The sequence below is a fragment of the Microcaecilia unicolor genome, chromosome 6 (assembly GCF_901765095.1).
Source record: "Microcaecilia unicolor chromosome 6, aMicUni1.1, whole genome shotgun sequence".
Classification (NCBI taxonomy): Eukaryota; Metazoa; Chordata; class Amphibia; order Gymnophiona; family Siphonopidae; genus Microcaecilia; species Microcaecilia unicolor.
In genome coordinates this window covers 263,719,059-263,735,672 of record NC_044036.1, presented here as the reverse complement: position 1 = coordinate 263,735,672, position 16,614 = coordinate 263,719,059, and the positions used below count along the sequence as shown (strand labels likewise).

The following is a 16,614-nucleotide window of genomic DNA, read 5'->3' as shown; positions in this document are numbered from 1 at the left end:
GCTGTAACTTGTGGCTCATGGTTTCCTTCACCGCCATTTTTACCTCTGCAACAATTTCTGAGGCCCAGGCAGAGCTCACCGATGGTGACGGCGGAGAGTTTTTTCCGCCATTTTTATTCCCCCGATCTTATTCTTGTCCAGCTTTTTCCTGCAGCTTCTGGTCGCCATACAAAAGTTCTGGGGGCAACTATGATCCGGTCTGCCGATGTTTGATACTGTTTTCTGCCCCAATTGCTGAACTATCTGCTTTGGTGAACGGGACAATTTATATATTTATATTGTGCAGAGTACTGTTTGAATGCTGTCTAGATCTGCATCAGTGAGGCTGCCATGGTTCAGACTTCCGAACGCATGCTGTCGAAGGCTCTGCACTTTTACAGGCCCCTACCCGGCCTGACGTTATGCCACTCCGTGCTAGTGAGTTCGTCCTCCTTTGTTAAATGCACAAATGGGCATGTTAGGTGCGATTGCTGAAGTCAATTTTTACTGATCTTTGTTTGCATCGTTTCCCCTATCAATCTCTCATGCTGATGCGCTGCCCTCTGCTCCGCGTGTCCCGCTCTCTCTCCCGCACTCCGCCACACCCTTCTTCGTCTGCTCGTACCACTGGTCCCGGTCGCCCGCTCTGGGTCCCGCTAGTAAGATTTTCCAACCTGTTTTCTGGTCCCCTGCTAGCTTCGGGCCTGTGGCTTATCTCCTTCCTAGGTTACTCTCCGGTTCCTGCTGGTCATGGACCTTCACGGGTGCGGGTACGCGCGAGTTCGCTGAATTTCACCATGTCTTCTGCTCGGATCAGATTTCGCGGTACTCATTCAGGCGTTTTAAACATTCCTGGGTGAGGGGACAACTTCTCCACTGTGTTTTGGGGGTCGAAAACATTTGCCGAGATTTGAAATGCCCGTTTCAAGAGAGACTCCAGCCTGCAATCTTGGAGATGCTTCAAGACTGACCTTCTTTGGATTGGAATAGTGGTCTTTTTTGGTCACAGCTGTTACCACTATATTCTACCTTGAACTGGAGTAGGTTTTCCTTCTCTGAAACCAGAGGATAAAGTTTGGCCTTTGCTCTTCTTACTTTAAGCCTCGTCTTAGAAGTATTCCACTCCACAGAAATAAGAGCCTCAATGGTTTGAAGAACTGAAAAATGCTTTGGATGGCCTTCTAATGCCCTCCTATACGGGATCCTCTGATAGAGCTGGGGCAGAAGGAGATAAGATGCTTAGGGCTTTCAAGGACTTTGTAATGGCTTCACTAAGTTCTTCTCTTCCAAACAGATGCATGACTAAGGGATCATCCTTTTACCCCTACCAAGGGCTCTTCCAGAGAGACTGATCTAGAAGCCAGACCTAGCTCCCAAGGCATCTCTAATCATAGGGGAAGAACTCCCCCTTCAACCCACCAAGATTAATACATGAATTTCCTCTACATCCCTCAAATTTACTTGGGAGGCAGTTAATTCTTCAGACTCCATTTGAGGTACCCCAAACAGAGAGGGAGACAAAATGACTGCCAATCCTATGTTTCCCTAAGAGAAGAATGGGACATTATGTCTCTTCCCTGAAGATTTCCCTTCCAAAGAGTAGGAGAAGCTCTTTCCCCAAACTGGAGCACAGAGAGCCACTCTTGCACATCATACAAACTCGACGTGGCCCAGTGGTTGCTTCATCGAGAACAGTCATTAATGCGCTCAGCTGGTGGCTCAATGTCACTCCTCAGAAGAAAATTAAATCACTGCTAAAGAAAGAAGCAGGTCATGAAACAGTCACGCACTGTTCTGAGATACTACTCCTGGTACTTTTATTCCATACATAAAATGGCAGGGTTGGAACTGGGGGGGGGGGGGGGGGGGGGGGGGGTGGGAGCAGAATTGGTAGACATAAAAGCCAGTCTCCTATTTTCAAAAAGAATTTCTGTAGGGAGTTTCCTTTTGAAGAATGGCATACAGACTCTTAGGCCTGGAAGTCCTGCAAATGTGTTAAAAACTGCCTCCCAAAATGATTAAAAAAATAAAAAAAAGTGACAGGAAAGTTTATTTAGATTTTGTGTTTCCTTCTCTCCTTTTTTCCCCTCCCCAGTGCTCCACCCAGCACATCTGGGTGGCACAGGTACCATTGTGAGCTCCAAGGAAAGTCTCCTCTGACATTACCTTTAGTGACATTCTGTGGCCACCAGACCATCACAGCCTTCCCTTTCCCACCCCCTTCTATCCAATGTATCACTGTTTTCTTGGGTTTTTTTTTTTTTTTTACCTCTGCACTAAGGTCTATGCTGAAGAAAGCAGATGATGATGTTGGTGACTGAGCAATCAAAGGCATGGTTGATGAGGCAATGTGTACTTTCTGATTGTCGCAAGGAACCCACTGCTCAGACTTTCGCCTTGACTCCTCATCATAATTGGGCTTCAAGTGAGTACAAGACTCCTAAAGTATTGAAAAAAAAAAGATACTTTTCTTACTAAACCTGTAATTATAATACCAGACACAGCAATGATTTTCCTGGCACTCTTAACTAGTTGGCATTAAAAAGGTAAACAGATAAACACATAGTAGAAATATGCAGCAACAAATGTCAGATTGTGGTATTACAACAAACATTTTCTACAGATGTTAATGTTATCTGTCAATGGAAAACAAATGGGCTTTAAATATGTGCCTTTATCTACCAGATATCATGCATTATTTAATTGGTGTAGGCAAATGGCATTAAAATTACCCTCCCTCAAAATAGCTTTAAGTACATATGTTGCCCCACAAGGTGCATACTATAGTTGAGATGCTGCTTGAGGGAAGAGAGGAGAGAAATTCAGAGTTTTAGGTTTAGATTCTCTTTTCATCTGTATGTTATATTTTCCACAAAAAATAAAAATAAAAAAAATTATGCATAAAGGCGATGGATAAGTCCAAAGATACAAAATTTCTAAGTGAAAGCACAAGGGTTTTTTCTTCTTGAAAACTTGTGCAAAGACTAGGGGTAAAAAATACCTGCAAGCTTCATCCCACTGCAGTCTAAAAATAGCTTTATATGAAATTATTTAATGCACAAAAGGGAATAAAAACACTAGCTTTCTGAGAAACCTCTAACCACACACACTGGGTACTTGTGCACTGCTGCTTGAATTGTGCAGCTTAAGCCCATTAATAAAAGCTGCTTGAAGGGCAACACAAATATTGCAGTAATACACACATTTCAGTTTCAGATTTCTTTTATGGTCATCCTTTGCTAGCTGGAAACATAACAAGCCAGTATAGTACTTAAGCCCAAGAAGTTAGACATAGGGAGAACCACATGAGCATCTTGTATTCTTATCTGCCTAAGATGGTACAGTACTAATTAAGATGACAATCCTTAGCAGTATGGACAACAGCAACTGGGAAGACTACATGAGCCTGCAGGTCTTCTTCTACTATCTATCTGTCAGAGCTTGACAAATCCAAGGAAGTGGGTAACCTAGAAATTGCACTGTGCCTGAGATTTCAGCATATGCTGTGGGCCCTCCTGGTGTTACATCCCTCTGAGCCACGGCAGCCACATCGACAAATTGTCACCTTCCCCTCTCTCCCTCTCCCTCCTGTTGTTCCTCTTTCCCTTCTCTGACGCTAATTCCTGTATTTTGTATTAATGTTGTTTAATAGACTATTGTACGCCACATTGAGCCTGTCCATGGGTGGGAATAATGTGGGATATAAATGCCATAAATAAATAAATTTCTTAAACCCAAATGATTTTTTTCTTTTTTTGCACAGCTGCCTCACAAACTGTCTCCCAGCTCTGTACCATGATTCAGCTCTAAACTTGAAGTACTGCAGAAGTTCGGGAAGTCTTGCATTCTCTGCAAATATCAAGGTAAGGGCAATAGGTGGCAGATTCCCAAGCCCACTGGTTGCCTGGGAGCAGCTGTTATGAGAGTGAGACTGTTTGAAGGAATAGCTGCCGAGGGGGGGGGGGGGGGGGGGGGGGGGGGGAAGAGGCAAAATTCCTCGGTCCTGAGCCTCCAGGGGAGGTCCGGCACAGGGGTCTCTCTCTCTCTCGCCTGCTCCTGACAGGACCCAGGTGATTGCGTCCCGACAGGTGCAGAAGACAGAAAACTCTGGCACCAGGCCCCCCCTTGCATTGCCTGCCTAGCAGCTGCTGGGCCCTCAGGCCACACATGCTCAATTTTGAGACTGAACATGTGCGACCTGAGACAAGCAGCTGCATGGGCAGGCAGTGCTGGGCAGAGGAAGGAGCCATGCTATCTGCAGCTGGTGGGACCAGCCAGAGTACTTTGGGTGGGTGGGTGGGTAGGAGGGGGGGCGGGCGGCGGTGGCAGCAGTGGTGGCGATTACAATTTTGAGGGGGCAGAGGCGATGATGATTCTGCCCCTGGCCCGGCTCAATCTCTCGGCGGTCCTGTTTAAAGGATGCAGCGGGGGAGTATACAAAAGAGAGAGAGAGAAGGGAGGGTATAAGAGGAAGAGCAGGTAAACTGTGGAGAAGTGCAAGAGAGACCTAGGCTCTGGTGATATGTTAAACAAAGAGGCAATCACCTCTTTACTTCACCTATCAAGGCAGTGTGTCACACAGCTGACAGCACGCTTTGGGAAGGGAGATTGCTAGCTTCTGTCAGTGATTTGCAGAAGTACCTCAAGATAGTGCTTCTCAACTCAGTCCTTGGGACACACCCAGCCAGTTGGGTTTTCAGGATATCCAGAATGAATATGCATATGAGAGATCTGCATACTGAGAAAAGTAGTGCATGCCAATCTCTCTCATGCATATTCATAAGTACATAAGTAATGCCATACTGGGAAAAGACCAAAGGTCCATCGAGCGGCCAATCCAGGTCAAGGGCACCTGGCAAGCTACCCAAACGTACAAACATTTTATACAAGCTATTCCTGAAATTGTGGATTTTCCCCAAATCCATTTAGTAGCAGTCTATGGACTTGTCCTTTAGGAAACCGTCCAACCCATTTTTAAACTCTGCCAAGCTAACCGCCTTCACTACGTTCTCCGGCAACGAATTCCAGAGTGGATATCCTGAAAGCCCAACTAGCTAGGTATGCCCGAGGACTGGGTTGAGAAGCACCGTCTTAAGGGACTGACTTACTGAAGTTTCTTTGCCCACACATACAGAAATGGAAAACAGCCTTAGCAAATTAGTTTCTATAAGAGCTACTGCTGATCTGGGAGGCGAATCCCACTCCTCCTCCCCTGCAAAAAAAACAAAAACAAAAAACTGTGGACAGTTTGAGAGGGGTGGGGAAGGAAAAGTGAGAGGGGTCTCAGCTGTTGGCTCCTAAATATTTGGGCTGGCTTCTAGATTTAATAAAAAAAAAATCGTCAAGCCCTGATCTATGTTACACAACTGTGTCAGTTTTCAAAAACCTGTGCAGTGGGTAAAATAATTGGAGTAAAAAACCCTGGTTATCTTGAAAAGTATATTTTCAATCACATCCAACTGGCCATGTAACTGAATTTCCAGAGTTATACCTAGATCAGCTAAATTTAGGGTAGCCATTTGTGTAGTCAAACTTGAAAATCTTCATTGACCGGCTACATTAAAAACCCTTTGAAGGAAAGCTTATAAAGGTTCCAATTTAGCTGGCTAGATTTGTACGCCTTGCAATTAAGTCACACAAAGTTAATTGGATGAGGGGAGGGAGAGATTTTACTCTATTAGACATAGCAGTCTATTTTACAAAATTAGTCACATAAATCTTCACAAAATCCTCCCCCGTGTGTGATAGTACTAAGAACAAAAAAAGCGTGAAAAACCATATATCTACACACACACCAAAGCAGAAAGGATGAATAATAAACCAATCCACAACAAATTATCTCTCTATATTATAAATATCAAGTATCGGACCATCAGTAAGTGTGGCTCTCTTACAGCAATATCTCTAGATACTGGTACCCAATATTCATCAGTCCAGCATATAGTTTTATTCAGAAAATGTTTACATTTTATATTAAAGAGAGGAAGTGACGTCACCGATGTGATCGGTAGCTCAAATTCGGAGCTCCGCGGGGACGCGAAGAAATCAGTTGTTAAATCCCCACATTAGATTGATATTCATCTCCGTAGACGATCGGTTGAACTTACCAGACTATATGGCAGCCAGAAAGAAACTTTCAAAATTCAAGTTTGCGGCTGAATCGGTGAAAGCGGGAAGCAGAGTGTCGGCGGTGCTGCCCTCGCGCGAAAACAAAATGGCGCCGGAGGACCCCGAGTCGGATACCGAACTTGAGGAACGGAGCGGCAGAGAGGTGGAACTCGAGAGGAGCGAAATTATCAAATGGTTCCAGGAGCTGAAATCGGAGATGATTAATACTAGAAATAGTATACACGCTGCTATCAAAGAACTTCGTGAAGAAGTAAAAGACATTGGTAACCGCATGGGTGAGACTGAGGAACGCCTGGAGGAGTTGGAGGCGGGGGTGCAAGGCCTGGCGAAAAGAGTTAAAGATAAGAAACAGCAGCGCGAAGAAATTGAGATTAGGATGGAAGATCTAGAGAATCGCTCTCGAAGGGGCAATCTGCGCTTTAAAGGAGTGCCTGAGGAGGCCCAATATATGGATGCTGCGAAAGTGGTGCAAGAGATTTGCATCTTTATTCTAAGTCAAGAGAGAGACTCCCAGGAGTATACAGATAAGACTGTAATTAAAATTGATCGAGCACACCGGAGTATGGGACCACAGCGGGGGGAGAACCCCAGAGATATCATTGCCTGCTTTCATGACTTTCAGGTGAAGGAGACTGTTTGGAGGAAAGCTCGTGCTTTGGGAGACATACAATGGCAGAGCATTAAAATACAGATTTTTCAAGATCTGGCGAAATCTACTTTACAAAAGAGGCGGGAATTCCGTGAAGTGACGAGATATCTACAAAAGACTGGGCTGCGTTATAGATGGATTTTCCCCAGTGGTCTTATGGTCACGGTGGGGAATCAGACAAGGAAAATACAACAGCCAGTTGCAGCTAGGAAAATCCTGGAGAACATGGGCTGCACGGATCTACCGGAGGAGTTACGAGCTCCCCCTAAGGATGGCAATAAAGAGAACATTCCTAGTCCAGGCAGATGGCTTCAGCAGAGGAAAAGGGGCAACAGCACAAACAGAGTGAGGAAGGAGCGTGGTCTGGAGCAGCAAGGGGACACTTGAATGGACAAATGTAGAGGGGCTAGTGCCCGGATGCAAAGTTTGGTCATTTGATCATTTGTAGTAAGTGATACCATGTTGGTAATGTTTAATTGATCATATGTGTATGATTCGGATAGAATATATCTGGAATGAATGCAGGTGGTTGCAGGTTTGAATGTGTGGGGGATATAAGTGGGGCCTGGACCCCCTGGGGACGACACTTTCTTAGGGAAAACCTGGCAGCTTGTTGTAGCGGCCAGTTGAGGGGAAGGGCTGGGGGGAGGGGGGAGAGAGGGTGGGATCACAGTGGGCTCATGGAATGTAAATGGCTTGAATACACCTGAGAAAAGAAGCATTGTATGCAGGGAAATTCATAAAATGCAGTGGGACATTACCATGCTACAGGAAACACATATCCAAAAGAAAGATGTACGGCTTATCCAATATAAAAATCTGGGTCAGAACTATATACTGACAGACCCCAGAGGGGGGAAAAAAGGGAGGTCTGGCAATTTATATTAAAGACAGGGTACCTTTTGTCCATGAGCAAACTTTTCTGGAGAGCCAAGGAAGATGTATTGCGGTCACGGGAAAGATCAATGAACAACAGATCACATTAGTTAATATCTATGCACCCAATGAGGGACAGGGTGCATTCTTTGAAAAATTAAGATTAGAGTTGACAAATTTTGTGAGAGGGGAAGTGATTCTTGGAGGGGATTTCAATTGGGCTCTAGCGGACCTAGACCACTCTAAAGGCAAAAAAAAGGGTGGAGTTTCGGCAAATACGACTAAATTACTGAGTTTGGTCAGGGATCTGGATTTGATAGATGTTTGGAGATTGCAACACCCTGGGCAGAGGACATACACCTTCTATTCACATGCACAACAAACATATACAAGGATTGATGCAATTTGGGGCTCCCGTAATATCTGGGGGGAGGTTGGAGACTCTAGTATAGGAAGTATCCATGTGTCCGATCACGCCCCTATCTGGGCTTCTTGGAGGGGTTTGGGGAGAGAAAGGGGTCACACTTTTTGGAGATTGAACGAATCTCTACTTGACTCAGTGGAGGACTGTGAGGAAGTTCGGAGGGTGGTACAAGAGTATTTAGCCTACAATGACACGGGTGAAGTGGCAGAGGGGACGCTTTGGGACGCTCTTAAAGTTGTGGTGAGAGGACATCTGATCAAAAAAGGCAGTCAAAGGAAGAGGGAGGGTCAAAGGCGGGAATTAGAGGTAAGACAAAGATTAGCGACCCTAGAGGCCCAACATCAAGGTGGACAATGCCCTGAAGTACTTACAGAACTGAGGGAGTATAGGGCAGCTTTGCATCAAATTCAAATAAAACAGATGGATTTTCAAAGGAAGTTAGTTCAGCAAAAGTTTTTTGAATATAGTAATAAGTCTGGGAGGATGTTGGCACGTTGCCTTCGCCGGCGACGGGTGGGCAATACTATAATGAAAATCAAGGGGGAGGGGGATGTATTGCTATATCAAGACAAAGAACTTAGAGACCGGGAGACTGGGAGGCTAAATGGCAGATGATGTTTAATGTGAGCAAGTGCAAGGTGATGCATGTGGGAAAAAAGAACCCGAATTATAGCTACGTCATGCAAGGTTCCACGTTAGGAGTTACGGACCAAGAAAGGGATCTGGGTGTCGTCGTCGATAACACACTGAAACCCTCTGCTCAGTGTGCTGCTGCGGCTAAGAAAGCGAATAGAATGTTGGGTATTATTAGGAAAGGTATGGAAAACAGGTGTGAGGATGTTATAATGCCGTTGTATCGCTCCATGGTGCGACCGCACCTTGAGTATTGTGTTCAATTCTGGTCGCCGCATCTCAAGAAAGATATAGTAGAATTGGAAAAGGTGCAGCGAAGGGCGACTAAAATGATAGCGGGGATGGGACTACTTCCCTATGAAGAAAGACTAAGGAGGCTAGGGCTATACAGCTTGGAGAAGAGACGGCTGAGGGGAGACATGATAGAGGTATATAAAATAATGAGTGGAGTGGAACAGGTGGATGTGAAGCTTCTGTTCACGCTTTCCAAAAATACTAGGACTAGGGGGCATGCGATGAAACTACAGTGTAGTAAATTTAAAACAAATCGGAGAAAATGTTTCTTCACCCAACGTGTAATTAAACTCTGGAATTCATTGCCGGAGAAAGTGGTAAAGGCGGTTAGCTTAGCAGAGTTTAAAAAGGGGTTGGACGGTTTCCTAAAGGACAAGTCCATAAACCGCTACTAAACGGACTTGGAAAAATCCAAAATTCCAGGAATAACATGTATAGAATGTTTGTACGTTTGGGAAGCTTGCCAGGTGCCCTTGGCCTGGATTGGCCGCTGTCGTGGACAGGATGCTGGGCTCGATGGACCCTTGGTCTTTTCCCAGTATGGCATTACTTATGTATGTACCGTTTTGCCCAATTTTATGCAGCTTTGTATACTAAGGAAAATGGGGAATCCGGGGAAAAGATTAAAGAATATCTAAGCGGGTTGGGATTGCGGAAATTAACCGAGATGCAAAGAGATACACTGGACAAGCCCATATCATTGGATGAGATAGAAAGAGTTATCAGAGGTTTAAAGGGAGGGAAAGCGCCGGGTCTCGATGGGTACACGGCTAAATTCTACAAGTTAATGAGCAAGGAGGTAGGGCCATTGTTAGTACGGGTAGGGAATGAGTGCTTCGCATCAGGGACCTTGTCGAGGAGTATGTATGAAGCGGGAATCTCGGTGATTCCCAAGCCGTGGAAAGATCCCACACTGTGTGCATCCTATAGGCCTATATCCCTTATAAATATAGATATTAAGATATTGGCCAAGGCTATGGCGGAGCGGATTAATACATTTCTGCCCCAATTAATTCATGAGGATCAATCAGGCTTTGTCCCACACAGGCAAGTAGCGGATAATATTAGGAGATCTCTAAACATAATATGGGAGGCCCAACGTCGAGGTGGGGATTTTGTACTCTTAACAACGGATGCAGAAAAGGCCTTTGATCGGGTGGAGTGGCATTACTTGTGGGAGGTGTTGGAGTCTATGGGGTTTGGCCCAGGGGTATTGACATGGCTTAAGGGGCTATATGCGACACCAATAGCTCGTATAAAAGTTAATGGGGGATACTACGATCAGTTTCGGATACAGCGTGGTACGCGCCAGGGCTGCCCCCTGTCGCCCTTGCTCTTTGCTCTGGCGATTGAGCCGCTGGCGCAGAGGATTAGGGAGACAGTCAGCATTGAGGGGATCTTGATGGGCGATCGAGAGCACAAAGTGGCGTTATTTGCAGATGATATTCTTTTTTATGTAAGTCACCCGGAAGAGACCCTACATTCTATATGTATGGAGCTCAGGGCGTTTGGAGCTATATCTGGCTTTAAAGTTAATTACGATAAGTCAGAGGTGTTGGGCATTACGGGTCCCACTTTAGATCTGGAGAATCTGTTAACCAGATTTTCTTTTAAGCATGCCAGAGAGAGCTTTCGATATCTTGGTGTAAGACTTCCTCGGGACCTTGCATCTTTATATGGGATTAATTATGTCCCCTTATTTAGAGAACTTCGAGCAGACTTAAGTAGATGGGAAAATGGGTTGCTTTCATGGTGGGGCAGAATAGCGGTTATCAAGATGAACTTACTTCCTAGGTTGTTGTTCCTCTTCCAGACGCTGCCATTGGAAGTTCCTTCGGGTACCCTGAACAGATTACAGTCTGATATGTCAAACTTTGCTTGGGGAGAGAAAAGGGCGAGGTTATCCAAGCGAATTATGTGGAGTGGAGTTGAGGAAGGAGGGAGGGGGATGCCCAACATTACATGGTATTACCAGGCAGCACAATTAAAGCAGGTGGCGGAATAGAGTAAGGGGGAAAGGGTACCAGTAGCTGTATTAGAGCAACATTTGGAGCCTAGGTGTAATTTTGAACGGGGATTGTGGGGATCTGGAAGGATGTGCGCCTCCCGTAGGGGAACTGAAAATCCTTTTATAGGGCATTTGTTACATACATGGGATGTGCTGAAACGCAAATTTAAGAAGGGAGCTAAAACCTCAACTATGGCTCATATTATTCATGAGGTCGAATTCCCGGCTGGAGAAGCGGGGGGTACGTTTCATGAATGGTATAGAAAGGGCCTGCGGAGATTCTGTGACTTGTTGTCAGATGGTACACTAAGAACATTTGAGACACTAAGGAGGAAGTTTGCCCTGCGGGAGTCTGATAATTATGCATATTTGCACGTCAAACACTATATGAGCAAACAGGGGTGGTTACAGGCTGACCCGAGGGAACAGGAGCCCTTAGAAAACATCTGGGTTACACTGGAGGTGGGGAGGAGAGGCATTTCCAGACTATATAATTATATTAGAGGCAGCACATTGATTAAACTACCTTATATGAAAGCATGGGAGCGCGATTTGAATTGTGAAATGAGTGTGAAGGAATGGGAAAGGGTATGCCTAGAGGTAAAAAAAGGCATCTGTATGTGTATTAATAAAGGAAAATGCCTACAAAGTCGTAAGCAGATGGTACTACACGCCAGATAGGTTAAAACGAATGTATGCTACTGCTTCAGACCGGTGTTGGTGATGTGAAAATGACCTTGGTAGTTTTTTTACATGTATGGTGGTCTTGTACTCTTGTACGCTCTTTCTGGGAAGAAATAATTATATGCTTGACCTCTATTTTGGATACACAGTTTCCTGCAGAACCAAAGTGGTGTTTGCTGGGGTGGGGAAATAAAAGGGGCAAGAAATGGCAGAAGTGGCTAAAAAGACTATGTTTGTCAGCCGCGAAGCTGGAAATAGCAGCCCACTGGAAACAGAGAGTGGGTCCTACGATTGTAGACTGGAAAACGAGGCTTCGAAATATAATGGGACTTGAGCAACTGACGGACAGACGGAGGGGTAGATTTGACCCTGGTGCGGAGGAGTGGACACACTTAGAACGTTTATGGACTGCTGCTACTAATGTACAGAGTATTCAGCCTTAAAGTGAGGGAGGGGGGGGAGGGAGGGGAGAAAATTCTTATGTTATCAATTGGTTATATTGCAGTTCACTCTATTTGTATCCGTTGTACAGCTGTTAGCTGATTATGTGTATGTATTTAGGAACAATGTGACTAAATAAAAATATTTTTCAAATTAAAAAATTTTTTTTATATTAAAATATATCAAACAACAAACAATTAGGTAGACCACATTAGTGTAGGCACAAGTAGTAGTATGTCTGGTTTAGCAGATCTGTTTTTTTTCCTAGGTAAATCCAAGTATGTCCCTCTAGTGTCTGGTCACATCACGGACCATGACCACATTTGTTTTTTTATTTTTGTTACATTTGTACCCCACGCTTTCCCACTCATGGCAGGCTCAATGCGGCTTACATGGGGCAATTGAGAGTTAAGTGACTTGCCCAGAGTCACAAGGAGCTGCCTGTGCCTGAAGTGGGAATCAAACTCAGTTCCTCAGTTCCCCAGGACCAAAGTCCACCACCCTAACCATTAGGCCATTCCATTTACTATGATTTTTAAAAGATCTCCCTTGATAAAGTCCCAAGGACTTTCCCTTTTTATATACTACGCTAGGGGGTTAATAAGAGATATAAGGTCTCAGAACATGCCAGTGAGTCTGAATCTATCACTTGTAGTTGGTAAAGTGGGAGTACACAGGTCAGAGCTTCTTCAAGGTCCTCCCAATGATAATGAAGCAACAATTTCCACTGAGCACAGTGTGCTCTCAAATACAGATGGTTTACCGGAAGTTTGGAGTGTGGCCAATGTTATAGACCGGTGAGCCTGAAATCAGTGCCAGGCAAACTGGTAGAGGCCATTATAAAGAACAAAATTACAGAGTATATACATAAGCATTGATTAATGAGACAGACAAAGCCAACATGGATTTAGTGAAGGGAAAATTTACCTCACCAATCTACTACATTTCTTTGAAGGGGTGAACAAACGTGGATAAAGCTGAGCCGGTCGATAGTGTGTATCTGGATTTTCAAAAGGCATTTGACAAAGTACCTCATGAAAAACTCCAGAGGAAACTGGAAAGTCATGGGATAGGAGGTAGTGTTCTATTGTGGATTAAAAACTGGTTAAAAGATAGAAAACAGAGAGTAGGATTAAATGGTCAATATTCTCAATGGAGAAAGGTTGACAGTGGGGTTCTGCAGGGGTCTGTGCTAGGACCGTTGCTTTTTAAAATATTTATAAATGATCTAGATATGGGAATACCTAGTGAGGTAATTAAATTTGCTGACAACACAAAGTCATTCAAAGTTGTTAAGTCTCAAGAGGATTGTGAAAAATTACAAGAGGACCTTACGAGACTGGGCATCCAAATGGCACATAATGTTTAATGTTAGCAAGTGCAAAGTGATACATGTGGGAAAGAAGAACCAGAACCATAGCTAAGTGATGCAAGGTTCCACATTAGGAGTCACCAACCAGGAAAGGGATCTAGGTGTCATAGTTGACGATACACTGAAACCCTCTGCTCAGTGCAGCGGTGGCGAAGAAAGCAAACAGAATGTTAGGTATTATTAGGAAAGGAATGGAAAACAAAAATGAGAATGTTATTATTCCTTTGTATCGTTCCATGGTGTGACCGCACCTTGAATAGTGTGCAATTCTGGTCACCACACCTCAAAAAAAGATATAGTGAAATTTGAAAAGGTACAGAGAAGGGCGACAAAGAGGATAAAGGGGATGGGATGATTTCCCTATAAGGAAAGACTGAAGTGGCTAGGGCTCTTCAGCTTGGAGAAAAGACAGCTGAGGGGAGATACGATAGAGATCTATAAAATAATGAGTGGAGTGGAATGGGAAAAAGTGAGTCACTTGTTTACTGTTTCCAAAAAAATACTAGGAGTAAGGGGCATGCAATGAAGCTACAAAGTAGTAAATTTAAAACAAATCGGAGAAAATATTTCTTCACTCTGTGTGTAATTAAACTCTGGAATTCGTTGCTAGAGAATGTGGCAAAAGCAGTTAGCTTAGCGGAGTTTAGTTTGGAGAACTTCTGGACTTGGGAAAATCCACTGCTTATTTCTAGGATACTAAAATATATGTGCAGGAGAAAATCATTCAAAATATTCGCAATTGGCAACCAGGTGGAGTCTCATATCTTTTGCACGAATATTCACATCACTCCCTTGGTGACTCTATTACCGTGCATAGGTTTAATCATCGACTAAAACCACCTCCACCCTAATGTTGTAATTTCTTAAACATAACATACCAAAAAATACAAACATATGTGAATATATATAAAAATGTACAAAAGACACTTAGCTTGCGGAGCAATTAAGCTCCCTTATTCAGACTGGGTGTGTACAAGCCCAGACAGTGCCTGTTTCGCTATGCTTCTTCTGGGGGAACCCACACTATTTAGCCTGATGAAATAAATCGTAGAATACACAGTGTCAATCTCTTGTTCCCATTGCAAATCTTAACAATATTCAAATTAATATCGTGGACTTACTGAATCGTGTCTTGACACAGTCCCTTGACTATTCACACAAAATGGCACCTCTGCTCTCTTACAAATCTGTCTGTTACCGGAAATAATTATACGTCATTTCCGTAAGGAAAAACCTTAAGTTTTCACATAAAGCTGCCCCATTGCAGCATAGTGTTGAGACCCTCGGGTTCCACCGTATTTAACCGATGTATCCAGAAGGTCTCACGTTGCAACAATTTCCTATTGAAATCCCCGCCTCTAACAGCTGGATCAACGCGTTCAATCACCTTACATTTAAGGTCTTCAAAACTATGATTTGTGGCCACACAATGTTGAACTAAAGGAGCACCAAAATTGCGTGCATTAATCCTAGATTTGTGTTCTATCAGTCTAGCATGAAGCGATCGAGTAGATTTATCTATGTATAGTTTATGACATGGGCACTTGATGTAATATACAATGCCTTGAGTTCGGCATGTGGTGTGTTTTTTTAATTGGTATATTTTACCATTATGGGAAAAATGGTCTCCCTCTTCTGTCATTTCACATGTCTTGCAACGAGACTTGCCACACCTAAAATGTCCCGTTTCTAATGTACTGTCAGATAACTCATTGGACAAGGCAGGTAATAGTGCAGGACTCAAAATTTCTTTTAAGTTCTGAGAACGGGAAAAAGCAGTTCTTATCGAATAATTCTCAAACAGAGGATGTGATCGTATTATGTCCCAATGGTGTCTAATAATATCCGCTATTCTTTCACCACCAGGAACATAACGCAAAACGAAAGTTAAATCTTCCTCTGCCTGCTTTTTAGAATGTTTTGATTGCAATAGCAATTCTCTGTTGTTAAACTTAGCGCGTGTATACGCTTTTTTCAAGGTCTTGTGTGGATAATGTCTTTGTAGCAGTTTCGCCCCTAAAACATTTGCATGTGTTTTATAATCTTGTACATCAGTGCAAATTCTTTTAAATCTGAGAAACTGAGAAAAAGGCAAACTCTGTTTCAAAGCCCTCGGATGGCAACTATGGTAATCCAAAAATGTGTTCCTATCAGTCGGTTTTGAAAAAACCCAGGTGACAAAATGATTCTGAATCAGATGCACTTCTACATCCAGAAAATTTATTTTTGTATCAGACCATTTTTGGATTACCATAGTTGCCATCCGAGGGCTTTGAAACAGAGTTTGCCTTTTTCTCAGTTTCTCAGATTTAAAAGAATTTGCACTGATGTACAAGATTATAAAACACATGCAAATGTTTTAGGGGCGAAACTGCTACAAAGACATTATCCACACAAGACCTTGAAAAAAGCGTATACACGCGCTAAGTTTAACAACAGAGAATTGCTATTGCAATCAAAACATTCTAAAAAGCAGGCAGAGGAAGTTTTAACTTTCGTTTTACGTTATGTTCCTGGTGGTGAAAGAATAGCGGATATTATTAGACACCATTGGGACATAATACGATCACATCCTCTGTTTGAGAATTATTCGATAAGAACTGCTTTTTCCCGTTCTCAGAACTTAAAAGAAATTTTGAGTCCTGCACTATTACCTGCCTTGTCCAATGAGTTATCTGACAGTACATTAGAAACGGGACATTTTAGGTGTGGCAAGTCTCGTTGCAAGACATGTGAAATGACAGAAGAGGGAGACCATTTTTCCCATAATGGTAAAATATACCAATTAAAAAAACACACCACATGCCGAACTCAAGGCATTGTATATTACATCAAGTGCCCATGTCATAAACTATACATAGGTAAATCTACTCGATCGCTTCATGCTAGACTGATAGAACACAAATCTAGGATTAATGCACGCAATTTTGGTGCTCCTTTAGTTCAACATTGTGTGGCCACAAATCATAGTTTTGAAGACCTTAAATGTAAGGTGATTGAACGCGTTGATCCAGCTGTTAGAGGCGGGGATTTCAATAGGAAATTGTTGCAACGTGAGACCTTCTGGATACATCGGTTAAATACGGTGGAACCCGAGGGTCTCAACACTATGCTGCAATGGGGCA

General features: G+C 43.5%; 1 protein-coding gene across 1 annotated transcript in view; it reads right to left on the bottom strand.

Annotated features, from left to right (window-relative positions):
- Positions 1–16,614, bottom strand: part of RC3H2 (ring finger and CCCH-type domains 2) — a 221,735-nt gene that overhangs the window by 85,990 nt on the left and 119,131 nt on the right. The window contains exon 12 of the mRNA XM_030207326.1: positions 2,249–2,419. Within this exon, the coding sequence (XP_030063186.1) occupies positions 2,249–2,419 (171 nt within the window). The remainder of the gene's footprint in view (positions 1–2,248; positions 2,420–16,614) is intronic.